General features: G+C 51.1%; 1 protein-coding gene across 2 annotated transcripts in view; it reads right to left on the reverse strand.

Moving 5' to 3' along the window:
• orc5 (origin recognition complex, subunit 5) overlaps positions 1 to 14,747 on the reverse strand; it is a 38,609-nt gene that overhangs the window by 14,670 nt on the left and 9,192 nt on the right. For both annotated transcript variants that reach the window (XM_035427305.1, XM_035427304.1), the window contains exons 8-13: positions 13,237 to 13,285; positions 12,465 to 12,555; positions 12,133 to 12,185; positions 10,798 to 10,910; positions 10,413 to 10,460; positions 9,953 to 10,063 (exon numbers count right to left, since the gene is read on the reverse strand). In XM_035427305.1, coding sequence (XP_035283196.1) covers positions 9,953 to 10,063; positions 10,413 to 10,460; positions 10,798 to 10,910; positions 12,133 to 12,185; positions 12,465 to 12,555; positions 13,237 to 13,285 — 465 coding nt within the window. The remainder of the gene's footprint in view (positions 1 to 9,952; positions 10,064 to 10,412; positions 10,461 to 10,797; positions 10,911 to 12,132; positions 12,186 to 12,464; positions 12,556 to 13,236; positions 13,286 to 14,747) is intronic.

Genomic DNA, 14,747 nt, shown 5'->3' on the forward strand with positions numbered 1-14,747 from the left:
CGCCTGCTGGGCCACGAGCCAGTCCAAGCACAATGGCCAGAGCAGATGAAAATAACAGGCCTAGTGGTGCTTCTTAACCGAGGTGAGGCAGAGGGCAGGGGGCGAATTCAGTGGCATCCACACCCAACGGGTGCCAAGAAGTCACTGCATAGAGCAGGGATCATCAACTCTGGCCCTCGAATCCAAATCCGGCCCTGGCTTTCTTTCCTACCATGGAATTAACAGAACGATAGTGCTAGCGATTGGCCAGACTGTCATCACACCCAACTCCAAGATAAAGGGAGGGTGGAAAACCAGCAGAGTCCTTGGCCCACAAGGGCGGTGATTTGAGTAACAGGGGTACAGAGGGCTGAATGTGGAAGATGAGACGGACTCATGGGAGTCACAGACCTTCTTTTGCAGGAAGCATCAGGCACGCACCTCGCACCCGGCAGCCAAGGACCGAAGAGCAGGAAGAACGTCTTGCGACGGTCTCGTTTTCCTTTATAAACTATTCATAGCGGAGAGAACGGCAGAGAGAAAGAGAGACTGCTTCAGCGGTCCGGGGGCACTGGAGCCTGAACAAAACCAAGCAGAGGGGAAGGCAGGGTCCAGCAGGAGAGGAAGTGGGGGACAGACACAGACTCGAGGCTGAACGCCCCCCCTACCCATCCTTGAATAAATCATGTTCACAGTGAGCATGTGCAGAGGAGAGCTGTAGGCTTGTCCTTCCGCTTTCCTCCCCACTCGTCCCATCCCGGGAACTTCTGACTCAAACTTCCTCTCTCTTCCTCCTCTAGTCATCTTTCCCTCCGTCGTCTTTATCTTCATCGCCCTCTCCTTCTCTGTCTTTCCACACCGTTTGGTTGCCATATTCCTGTCTCTTCATCTACTGCATTATTATCCATCCCGTCTCTTTTCCGGACGATCAGCCCCCGAACCCGAGGAGCGGTGTCCCCAGTCGCCACCGACGTGCCGCGAGCGACCCAGCGCTCAGTGTTCGGGGGGGGGAGGGTTCGGGTCAAGGAGCCGGCACTGAGGGCACACCTCTTTCCTGTTTTCTACACCAATTCACAGAACCGGGGTGGGGGGGGGGGGGGGAGCCACCTGCCACCCGCTCATCCTACAGGGGTCAAGGAGGGACGAGCCGTCCCCCCCACGCAGACACATTCACAGCCAGGCCGGTCTAATCGGCTGGACGAAATCGAACGGTCCGTCCGCTCCATTGATCCTCGTGAACGGGGGGGGGGTGGGGGGGGTGGTCTCCTCCCGCCCCAAACAATAATGAGCTCTGAGGTCACGGGGTCACCAGGCTTAACAGCATTATTTCGAGAAAGGAAAAAAAAAAAATCAATTTCTTATTAGAACTTCATCACTGCCAATGAAAAAGCCAAACAGTGATATAACGAAGATGGAGAAGCATGACCTTTGTCAGATTAGGTTATTTGTGCCACCCAATCATCCGACAGATCTCCGTCTCTCTCATTAGCTTGAATATCAAACGGCGTCTTCCTCCTCATTCTCACCTCTTGCTCCCCTGCCTCTTGGCATCCTGTTGACAGGCTGTTAGTCCTATTTTGATCCCGTGCTGTAGGCTGTATACATTCTTCATACAGCAGCCGAACAGAAGGGCAACAACACACGAAACGCGGCCAGCGGCGGCCATTTTAATCTTCCCTTCTGACACCGGTAGCCATTTTAATTCGCAAATTCGACTCATCTTTTTTTTTACACCACACACAATCAGAAATCCCTAACTTTGTACTTAACCCTGCAAATCCCAAGTCTGCTGTGCCCCATATGTCTTTACAGCTTGGACATGATGAAATATAAACCATGGTTGTGAGTGCGCATTTTAAAAAATGTCCTGGTTTGAAACTCAATTTATCTGGCTAGCTTAAGATAGAAAACGCACCCACTTTGACGTGCTGCATCACTGAGCACATCGGGGCCATTTTACTAAAGCACAACCAACACCAGGACCCAATTCTGCCCAACTACCTGGCCCAACAACCTGACACGGTTACCACCTCCCCACCAACCCAACACGGCACTGCTACCACACATCCCGTCTAAAACACACACCTCAGCAGACTCACATCACACACGCACACACAAACACATCTCACGCAAAAAGATGACCCAGGCTTACAGAATGTCACACACAAATCCCAACACAAATGAAACACAGACAGAATCGTGTGTTATAAACCTAACTAAGACACACCCAATCTACAGCGTAGCAACGCCGTTCCTCAGAAATGGCCATTCTACCCACAGTCACATTCCTGAATAAGACCCCGAAAACGCATGCCGTAACATCAGGCAATTCAGCATACGTTGTTTAAACATTTATACACAGAAATTTCCCAAGTCTGCTGGGAATAATACAGGCCCTTTGAGCGCGCACTGTGTGCGTGTGTGTTTTCAATCAATTTAAGATGGGAGAAAGATTTATGATTTACAACCGGCTTGGACCAATCCATAGAAACGAGGGAATAAATGAGTGTATAAATAAATATGACGTGCTCCAGGCTTTATTGCTGGGATATACGAGACCCCAGGGCCACGGACCGTGCCCCCCCCCCTCCCTCCTCCCCCCCCCTCCGAAGCACAGAGGTAATAGGGCTGGAAGAGGGGTCACTGCTGAGCGCAACAGGGGTGTGGGGGGCAGGGCTTATCACACACACATCACCCCAGGAGCGGTGATGGAGGAGAGGGCAGCCTTCATCTGTCCACGAGAGCCGCGCAGCAGAGACTGCTACTCGCACACGCTTGATTTCAAAGCCTGCGCACACATGCGTACCCACACACGCACACGCAAAAATACACACATGCATGCCAAAATACACACACGCACAAACACGCACGTGTACACACACACACGCGCATGAACAGGTGCGCGCGCACACACACATATAAACACAGGCATGAACAAGCGCACACACACATGCACACACATACACACACGCATGAACAGGCACATATACACACACACACGCATGAACAGGCACATATACACACACGCACACACATACACATACACACACACACAAACAGGCACATACACAGACACACACATGCGCGCACACACACACACGCATGAACAGGCACACACACACACACCCATACAAACACACATACACACGCATGCATGCATGAATAGGCATATACACACACGCACACACTCTCGCACACACATGCATGAACAGACACACACATACACACACACACACACACACACCCATACAAACACACATGCATGAATAGGCACATACACATACGCACACGCACACACTCTCGCACACACATGCATGAACAGACACACACACACACACACACACACACACAGGTTCCTCTGTGCAGCAGCTCAGGGTCCTCAGGCGTGACCTGCAGCAGGCGCTGTACCCACAGCGCTGCACAGGGGCCGAGGCGGACCTGACGGCTCTTTGAAGTGCTGTCAGGTGCGGCAGCGTGCGGCAGCGTGCGGAGCGCCAGGTGATGTGAGCGCGGGCGCCGCGTGCTAACGGCTTCGCCTGCTGCATAACAAACCCAGCCCGACTGCTGCCTTCGTTAAATATGAATACCCGCCCTCACGGCCAGGAGCGCAGACTCCGTCTGCACACCAACACAGAGCGCAACAAAGACCTCTCTCTGCCCGTCCGATTCCGCGCTTCGCAGTGCCTTCCCCTTCACCTCTCGTTTTTGGACATCTTCACCACAAAATCGGTCCAACTGACCCCCATCGTTTTCTCCGCTTCGTTCCTCCTGTTGACATCCTCCGGCCCCTCCCTCTCTCCATCCTCCTGCTGCTTCTCCTCCCCCCTGTCATTTTCTTGGCCTGGGTCAGTCCTGCCCCGCACCCCACCCCCACCCCCTCTGTCCGATACCCCGCGCCTGATCCCTCTCTCCGCTCGTCTCCTCTTTCTTTGTCTTTCGTCGGGGCCGTTCCGTCCATCCCCCACCCCTCTCTCTCTCCCTCCCTCCTCGTCCCCCGACGTCTCTGCGGCCTTGCTCCGTTCCCCCCTTTCTTCCTCTCCTCCTCCTCCTCCTCCTCCATCCCTCTCTCCTTCTCGTGACTCGGGAGCACCGTGTCCTGCTTAAAGGTTTACCGGCTCGTACATTCAAGAATGACTGATGATACATATTTCATGCGCACTATTAAAAATTCAAAGGATCCGTTCTCCCTTCTTTATTCCGAGACTCGGGGAAAAAAAACATGTCTCAATAATGGATGAGAGAAAGGTTTACTAAGAAAAGAGAGACAGAGTGGGTGATTGAGCTGAGAAGGGGAGCGGGAGAGAGAGAGAGAGGGAAGGATAAAGAAGCCGTGTGTGTGTGTGTGCGTGTGTGTGTGTGCGCGTGTGTGTGTGTCTGTGGTGAGTGTGTGTGTGTGTGTGTGTGTGTGTGTGTGTGTGGTGAGTGTGTGTGTGTGTGTGTGTGTTTCACTGTGTTGGTTTAAGACTGTAAAGATGTTTTAACCCACAGTGCTGCAGCATTCTGGCCCCAGATGCAGGCTTTGTCCCTGGGCACACACAGCTGGGTGACTCCTGGAGTGGAGAGCTCTCTCAGTCACGCACGGCAAACCGAGGGGCCTCTTTAAACAGCACCGCGTCCTGGATCCCCCTTATCTGTCCCGTAAAACACCGCCTATTCTTAAACCTGGAATTTTGGCCAGCTCTCCTGCGCTTCTATGAGCAGAGTGGTGGAAAAGCACTAGGGGAAGGGGTGGAGGAAGGCTGCTCGGAACATATAACACTGATCTCAGATCAGCAACTTGGCCATCGGTCCTGTGATGTCACAGAGCAACAAGAGGTGTGGAGGTTGCTCTGTGACATCCCAGCACTGACCACCTATCAAGTTGGTGTGAGATATCACAGTGCACCAAAGAGAATGCACACCCAAACAAACAACTCTCTTAGCAACCGTGTCTGCCCATTCTGAGGATTTGACAGAAGGTCAGGTGCCCTGCCCAGAGAGAAGAGGGTGGCACAGAATGCCAAGGTGCACACAGCAACAAGCTCCACCCCTCAGATAGGGGCACTTAATCCAGCCCCCCCACCTCCAAGGGCTCAGCCTTAAATAGCAACAGCTTGCTTGGCACGACCGCACTCACGGCACAGGGGGGTGGGGGGTGGTTGGAGAAGCACAAGCTCGGCGGAACAAGGTGAGCCGTCTGTAAATCGATCAGATAAACGCCTTGATGCGACGGCTTGCGCCAGGCGCCGCGGCTATCCGCCGCCCGTGCGCGCGCGTGAGCTCCGGGCAGCGAGGACCGGCGCGGGCGAGCCGAGCGAGGCGCTAACACGGATACCCGCAGATGCTAACGGGAGATAAGCCCGCGTTTGCACAGACCCGTCCGTGCGTGGAAACCAGCCGAGCGGAGAGCCGGGGCCGTGCAGCCAAAGGGCACACTGCCACCTAGTGTTCAAAAGCAAGACTACACTCATTCCACCACAAGGACACTGTTGCCTATTAAAAAAAAATGGCCCACCGAGGGACCGTGAGATGGAAACGTAACTGCAGCCGTTAAATAGCATCGCTGAGTGAGGGTGGAGAGAGACACACGGTCATTAGCACAGAGACTGAGTGCGAAGCACAGACTGAGTGCGAAGCACAGGCTGGGCCACAAACATCCGTTTAAACGGCAGACCGAGCTTCAGGGACACAGCCCACAGTGTGTGTCCGTCTGCAGGGGAACAGGGCGGCAAACGCCTGTGTGTTCCAGGCCTGAAAACCACCCGGCACCAGACCGAGCCAGCAAATGACACATTTACGAAACTTCACAGAAGAGAAAGGAGAAGGAGGGACTGAGCACATGTGGAACGTCCCGCTATCTGTCTCGGAGAGTTCCGGAGCACAGCAGCAGCCCAGTAGCAGAATCGCGTGTTACTAATTACTGGAACCCGGTCCTGGAGGAGTGCAGTGCGACTGAGCGCCTCGCAGACCCTGTGCTGGAAGCGCATGCTTCCTGTTTCCTGTCTGCTTGGGAAGAGTGGCGGCTGACAGGCACTAATAGATTAGAGGAGCAGAAGGTGGTTTTGGAGAGCGAGGGTATCAGTGTGACCGCGGATTCTGTCACCCCTGCATCGCCCCGGCCCAACGGCGGGCCTCGTTAGCCTGCCGCCCTCCTTATCTGGCTAATGAGAGCAATCCAAACACAGCCACACAGGCCAGAGATTGCACACAAGTGTGTCTGTGTGTGTGTGTGCATGTGTGTGTGAGAGTGTGTGTGTGTGCATGTGTGTGCATGTGTATATGTGTGTGTGAGTGTGTGTGTGAGTGAGTGCATACGTGCGTCCAGAGAGGTTGCTAAAACCACAGCAGCTCTACTTTCACACCGATGGGAGCACACACACACACACACACATATACACACACACACAGACAGAGACACACACATACAGACAGGGACACACACACACACACAGAGAGACACACACACACACATACACACACAGACACACACACACACACGCACGCAGACACACACACAGACAGACACACACACACAGACAGACACACACACAGACAGAGACACACACAGACAGAGACACACACACACACACACACACACACACACACACACACACACACACACAGACAGAGACACACACACAGACAGACACACACACAGACAGAGACACACACAGACAGAGACACACACACACACACACACACACACACACACACACAGACACACACACACACACACACACACACACACAGTATAAACAGCCCTCTCAGCACGGCAGCCTGCAGCGCGCCCCACTGAGCCCCCTCTCTCTCTCCGGGCTGTGTTCTCCCTCTCAGGGCTTGTTTACTGCGGGGTTACTCTGTTCTGCTCTGAGTCTCTGAGTCTCTGGGTCTCTGAGCTCCAGCTCCAGCGCACTGCTGGCAGCGGCCCGGGCTGATCCGCAGTCACGGATGAGAGCAGCTCAGAGACAGGGAGCGCAGAAGAACAGCCATCTGTGGAAATAACGCGCACAGATAATTATAATATAAATAAATAAAAGCGGATCTCCGAAAGAGGGGGACGAGAGCCAGGAGCCGCATTCAAACGGTAAACAGAGGCGAGAGTTCCCCCCGCCACACTGCAGGGTCACCCGTCCACCAGCTCCAGCCAAGAGCCACACTGACCCAGCAAACAGCCACACGCGCACAGAGATACACACATACACATACACACACACATGCACAGAGATACACACACACACACACACACACACACACAAACACTCACACACACGCGCACAGAGATACACACATACACACACACACACAAACACTCACACACACGCGCACAGAGATACACACATACACACACACAAACACATTCATACAGAGATACAAACACACATACACAGAGATACAAACACACGCATACGGAGATAAAAACACACACTCACACACACAAACACATGCATACACACACATACACAGAGACACACACACACACACACAGACACGAACACACACACACGCATACACAGAGACACACACACACACATACACAGAGACACAGAGACACGAACACACACACACACACACACACACACACACACACACACACACACACACACACACACACACACACACAAAGGCTGAAGCGGAGGGCTGAAGGCTGCAGCAGACCTACGCACGGCGTCTCTAAGACATCTTCAGAGAAGGCGCAGTGGAAACCGCAGCTGATAAAGGTGCTTTAGAGCAGCCTAAAGGGAGGAGGCCCATCCTGAGACAGGCTCCGATGGCGGCGGTACTGGCGGTGGGGGCGTTAGAGAGCGGGCAGGGAGGGGAGGCTCTGTCCTCAGAGGGCACTGGCACCCAGACGGGGGCTGCGGTCCAGAGAGATGAGAGACTCCGAGTGACCCGAAAAAAACTGCCCAAAAATAAAAACCCCCTCTGCACAAAAGCTCTGTTTAGAGGGAGCTTATCCGACATGGCGCCCACGTGGGCTGACGTTTCAAAGAGACCAGTCACCATCCAAAAACCCAGCATCCTGTCTGAAAACACACCAGCAGCCCCCACCCCCATCCCACAACCCTGAACACACACCACCGCCCCATGACCTCCCCCTTATCTCACCAAACCCAGATGCCCACTTGCGTAGGTCCTAACAGACACACACGCACACACGCACACACACACACGCACAGCACACCGTTCCCCGAGCCAAGCAATGTGTTTACATGCTCACTGGCACAGGAGGCTGAGCAAATTCTGTCTGGAGTCCCAACTACACCACCCCCCCCCACCCCCTCCAAAATCTCTCATCCTGTACCAGCCTTCCGGTCCCTCTCCCTCTCTCCTGCCATCCCTCCATCCTCTGATCCTCACACAAGGCCAGGTCCCTCCCTGCAGAACAGGTCCGCTCAATTCCGTTTTTACCTCCAAATAAACTGCAGCCAGAAAATTGTTTCGCACTTTAGAAGTAATAAAGTTTTATTAGTCGACACCACAGGTGTCAAATCTCACCCAAAAAGGGCGGGTGAGGGTGCAGACTTTTGTTTTAGGCAAAACACACCTGATTTTACTTATCAGGGTCTTGATTAAAAGCCATGATTAGTTAATTAGTAGAATCAGGCGTCATAGTGCCGGGCTAAAACAATAACCTGAACCTGAACCTGAACCTGGTCATAACTGCAGTGCTGGCTCAGTCAGGACAGTGCTGGCTGGGTCAGAACAGCAGTTCTAGCTGGGTCTGAACACATGGCTAGCTGGGTCATAACTGCAGTTCTGGCCTGAGTCCTGTTCCCTGTTTCTGACGTTGCTGGAGGCAGAAGCAGGTCTTTGGGTGATTTGTGGTTTCCATTCTCTCTCTGTTTGGAGCAGGTTCAGAGCAGAGCCATCATGGCAGCCGTGACAGAGCCTCTTCTCAGAACCAGACAGTCTTCCACCCCCCCATCCCCCCATCCCCCCCTCTGTCTCTCCAGCAGAGCTCCCCCCCTCCCTGGCGGTTCCCGTCTGTCTGTTCTTCAGCCTGAATTGTCCTTGAACCCTCATTCAGCATATTTTCCACAGAGGGGAAACGAACACTGGCATCACATCTTTCTATTTAAAAGAAAAAAAAAAAAAAAAAAAGTCTGTGTAACGATTTAGCCGCCATTGCTTTTTTCTAGATATCAGTGATATTTGTCTAATGCGCATTAGACAGAGCGCCGCCTTTGAAGGATTTCCAGCTGCTAGGCCTTTTGTGGAGTCTTTCTGAAGCTAAATGCGCGCGGGGATTTAGATTATGAAAGGGCAATCTGCGAGAAGTTAAATTGCCTTTTTGTTTTCCCACAGTGGAGGGAAGCGCGCAGTTTGCACTCGTACGACGTTCCCTTAAGGACGATAATTTTATCTGCGAATCTGCGGGCGGAGCTAGCGCACCGGGGAAACGTCTCCTCGCAGACGGCACGGCGGTTTCGTACGCTAATGCTAATCAAACGCGCCGCGGCTTCGCTGTTCTGACACAGCCGCTTAATCAGGCCGTCACGGACGGAAAGGCCTCCGTCTCAACCCGAGTGAAGTTTCTCTGCGAAGCCTGCGCAGCCGAGAGGGAAGCAGTCAACTGCGCTGTCTCCACAGGCCCTCTGCTTAAAGAAGGCCTTCACAGCCTTCGCGCTGCCGTTTCTTACATTAGCGGGCACTGCCACCAAGTGGACAACCAAAGGTACTGCAACACTGTGTCAGAAGAATTGGGATAGACTGAGCGGTATTTCCTCCATTTCAATGTGCTCTCCAGCTGTCTGACGACTGCATTTAAAGGTCAGACATCACTGCCGTTTCAGTGCTGCAGCTCCAGAGACACTTTCACCATATTCTCAGTGAAACTGGAGGTTAAGTTTACCCAAAATGTTATGTGAGGTGGAGACGAGAGAATGACCTCAGAGCTGACCCGACAGGAAACAGACATAATGGAGGGAGAGGGACAGAGGGAGGGATGGAGGGAGAGGGAGGGGGGGTGTGAGTTTGAGAGGGCCGGACGGACCTGTGCGAACACGCTGGCGGTCGGGGCGACCCTGCTGTCCACCACGCTGTAGAAAATGGCCAGCAGCCGGTCCAGGGGAAACGGTTTGGGTCCCAAGAGGTGATTACTGGTCTAGGAGGGCGAGAGACAGAATGAGTGGAATAAAGTGAGCATGCACTGCAGCCAATTCTGAACATATCCACATTATCAATTATCATATTACCATAGCTATTATAAATACGATTGTTAAACTATTTTTACACAATTTTGAATACCACCATTGTTTAACAATTATTCCTGCTACATGTACTTACTATCAAGTGTTAATATTTAATGTTTGCTCTTGGCAACATAATTCCTTTTGCCATGCAAATGAAGCCAGTTTTTAAATGAAACAATCAAAGGCACAGCAGGACTGAATCACACATGAAGACAGGTGAGAAAGCTGAAACCTGCGCTTGCTTATGCGGTCAGTATTCACCTTCTCGTGCTTCTTCAGGAAATTGGTCTTCTTTATTTTCCCATGGTGCTGTTGGGCAGAGAAAGCAGAAACGGACGATCACCCCACAGTGATGCTGAGGCACCGAAGAGCACGACGTTCGTTCACGGCCTCCATTTTGTGCCGATGTTCCCAAGGAGTCACAGTTTCACAAAGCCTCCAGAATCACACACTACACTTCGGCTCTCTGTGAGGGATGTCAGCTGACATCACGCGTGTAAACGTAACTGCTCAGCGCCCATCGTCATGTGACAGATCTGTGAGGCTGGGGAACGCGTGAGGGCACGGCACTGGGGAACGACGCCATCGCGGCGAGCGACGGGGAGCGGGCGTGCAAGGGCGCGACGGCGAGGAAGACGAGCCGCACCTTGAGGAAGAAGCGGCGGTCGGTGCGGGCCGGGTTGTAAGAGGCCAGGTAGGCCGCGATCAGCAGGTACTTGGAGTAATAGGGCAGCTCCACGTGGTCGTGTGAAGACAGGCCTGTGAGGGGCAGACAGAGCACACCTGAGCCTACCGCTCACACTGCCATTCAGCTACACAGGAGTTCCGGAAGATTCTTCAGAAACAACACAGGGTGGGCTGGAATTCAGAACAGCGTTTTCACACTTGCATTACGTACATTGCTAAAAGGTATTCAACATGTGTGTACGCCAAGGGCTTCCTATATTCAAGAAGCTATAATGCACATTATTGCTTGCAAAGCTTTGTTCAATTTGGTAATAATGCAACAAGCCTATTTGGATCCATTTGCTTTTGTTTGCATAATAAAACAGACATCGAATCTCAAAATATATCAATAAAGTATGTTTGTGGTTTTGTTTCACAGAATGCAAAAAGACACTACATTCTGAATAAATGTTTAACATGGAATGGGGTACTAAGCAATTCAACTTGTGCCTTAATTATTCAGGCCATCCATTTGAAGTGATTTAAATGTTTTGAGTTATGAATGTTCTATTGTTTTTATGCACATTCATTCTCAAGAAACCATAAATGCTAAAACGGTTTTGACTAAAATGTAAACTAATGACAAAGAATGAAAAATGGCCAACTAAACTTTATTATTTTTCGCTACTGAATCTAGTGGTAAAAGTGCCAGATTTGGGGGGAGTGGGATATAATGTTATAACTGACGATGCTTACAGTACTGACATTATTTCAGACAGGTTTGGCTATAAAACTTTGCTGTCTGTTCAGGTCAGTTGTGGACATGAGGTATTTGGGTTCAGGTTGAACTGAGGATTATATTCTAGACCCAATGAAAACTAGCATAATTTGGGCATGTCAACATCAAGGTAAACATGACAATAACACATTAGCAGCTATTTACACAAACCACACAGTCTGATTGTAATTTAAATGGCCACTTAAAGCAAATAAAAGCAAGAGAGTGCATTAATGCCATAGAGAGGGTTGTGAGTCAGTGCCCCAATGTGAGTCACTTGCAATGTGCACACATCTGGCTGCGTGTATGCACTTGTGTTTGTGCTGGTGGGTGCGCACGCCGGCACACACACGCGCTTTCCCCACTCCCGCTCTTCAGCCGAGCGGCCTGAGCAAACGCGCTGGTGCACGTGCGCTGATCCGGGCGAACGCAGGGGGTGCAGGAACCCGGGCCAGCCAGGGCCAGCCGGGAGATCAGCGCATCTGCAGGCTCTGACCGTGCGGCGCCAGGCCTGATCTCCCCCCCCCCCCCCCGTACCTCTGAGCTCTGCCACCTCCCCCTCCGCCGACTGCTGCTCCTCCCACTGCACACTGCAGGAGACACACAGGGGAGAGGCACCCCAACAAGAAGGGCGTGAGTTTGGTTTGAATATTAGGGGGGGGGGCGGGGGGGCTTGCAATCCACTGACCCTGAGAACTGCAACCCTCTAAGGGGGGGGGGGGGGGGGAGAGGAATTACTTAAGAAATTACTTAAAATATGGATCCCAAAACCACATTATCAGCTCCTTTTTGTTCAGGCTATTTCAGTTAGAAACACATCACACACACACACTACACACAAACAGACAGGGACAAGCAGACGTACACACCTGGAAACCTCTCTCAGGTAGACCGTCTGCATGGCTTTTTTCAGCTGGGGCTCGATATTTCGCCACAGTTTGTGAGCGTCTTTTTCTTTAGCTGAGAGGAGAAAGGAAGTGGCATAAATTAAGTTACAGTACAGCTATAAAAGCCCCATGACCAAAACTACTGCGAGACGACCAAACTATGAGACATCCGAGCCCAGGGGACTGACTAAGTTGTCTTGGCTCTGAAGGAACACAGTTTACAAGTTATTACTGGTTATTTCTGTTGGGTGAAATTCAGTTGCTAGTCCCTCGGGTAGACGAGTGGGTGGGAGTTCCAGGCAGCGCCGATTAGCATTTTGTACAGGAGATAGGAGCAAGACTTTCTGAAATTTCTCTTCTTAAGTAACAATAGCTCAGCCATGCCAACAGTGCAGACATCTCTCTTGATAGAGCCTAAAAAATATTGTCTGCATTGAGGCAGGAGAAGCCATATTAAAGAAACACCCAAGTTTCTTCATAATTTGAAATTTGCCATTCATAGTAGTTCTGAAGACTATGACCAGAATTTACTATCCCCCCCCCCCCCCCCCCCCCCCGATTTTCCAAAAAGCACACATTTCATGCTAATTAAGGCACCAATATTCAAAAAGGACCCAGGACCAGACTGAACACTAACCATGACTCAACCTAAAGCAGATGGAAATTTATTATCATTACTGTTTTTTTTGTAACTGAATCACACTAAAACAAATCTAAAAACATTTCAAATAGTCATTATCCTGCTTAGTTTTACCCTCTCCAGTCTCCAGGGGCTCACAGAACTTGGGGAAATTCAGTGCAGCCTGTTTTGGAAAAAACAACAAAGCACAGAGCATCAGTACACAGTATTTAAAAAAAAAACAAAGAGTAAACAATGGTTCAGCTGAGGGGTCCAATGGCACTCCAGCTCACTAAACCGCATGGCAGACAGACACCGCCCCCGGCCTCAGCTATCAGCTCATCAACTGAACTGAGTGTGTGACCGTGCCTGTGTGTGTTATCTGCCTGAAGAGAGGCATCCAAACACAGCAAAGCTGGGCAGAGACTGGAGGCTCTGTGTGTGTGTGTGTGTGTGTGTCCGCGAGTGTGAGTGAGTGTGTGTGACTGTGCTTGTGTGTGTTATCTGCCTGATGAGAGGAATCCAAACACAGCCAAGACTGGAGGGTGTTTGTGTGTGTGTGTGTGTGTCTGTGTGAGTGACTGTGTACTGTAAGAGTGTTCACCCACCAAATATGTATGGCATAACATGTTTAAACATAACAATACTCATCTTTTAGCAGAGTAATGTAAAATATGATTACAGAATTATCACCAATGGTGAAGTACTACTTTTTAATAAAATTAGACACCTCTCAAAGACACTTGGCTCTTTAAACAAAATAAAACTTAAATATTTCACTGTAAAATGATTTCTTGTGGAAGAACAATTGCATTATGCCATGCTTAAACATTTATGCCCTGAGGTAATTGCTATGAATTATACAAGCGCGCGTATGGCCAGCCGGAGCGTGAACGCAAGCGCGTGTGCTTGTTTGTTTGTGAATAAAAGCGCAGACTTCGTGCTGCAGACTGCGAGCTCGGCTTTCGCGTGTTCGGCTCTCGGTGCTCAGAGCGGGGTCGCTGGGGCCTGAGCGAATGCCGAGGTGGACTGGGCAAACATCTGGGTGCGGAGTGCTGTTCAGCTGCATCTAACCAGCCTCCAATAAATCAAAAATAAGCCTTAGCTCCCGCGCTTACGCTCTCCCTCGCTCATTTGCATGATAGCATCGCGCTGCCGTTAAAATATTAACCATACAAGCTATAAACAGAAAGCAAAATGGCAACTGCTGGCACCATACAGAATAATTACCTTCTGATAATTAGTCATTAAAAAGGTAGTTGGAAACTACTAACAGCTCATTGCAACAGTTCACTGAACAAGCCTGGAACAGGGACTAGCTTCCGTGTCACCGCCTCCTGTGCGAGATGCCGTACATTAGCATGCAAAAAGCGAGAAGCCCGCCACAATCCCTCCACTGCGGGGATTTGTACGGTCCAGCGATTTAAAAAATCATGGGAATGATGCAATTCTGAGCCGAGCATTTCCATATTTCCACGCCGGTAACTGCGGTTTGATAGACAAGCAAGGTCACACAACCCCGAGCTGTAGAGAGAGAGAGCATTTAACCAGGGGAAACCGCACTATTTTCCTGCAGCTCACCTCAGCAACACAATAAGGTTAGAAATCAAACGCTACATGAGAAAGGGCTCAAAGCACGCGTGTGT

The sequence above is a fragment of the Anguilla anguilla genome, chromosome 7 (assembly GCF_013347855.1).
Source record: "Anguilla anguilla isolate fAngAng1 chromosome 7, fAngAng1.pri, whole genome shotgun sequence".
Lineage (NCBI taxonomy): Eukaryota > Metazoa > Chordata > Actinopteri > Anguilliformes > Anguillidae > Anguilla > Anguilla anguilla.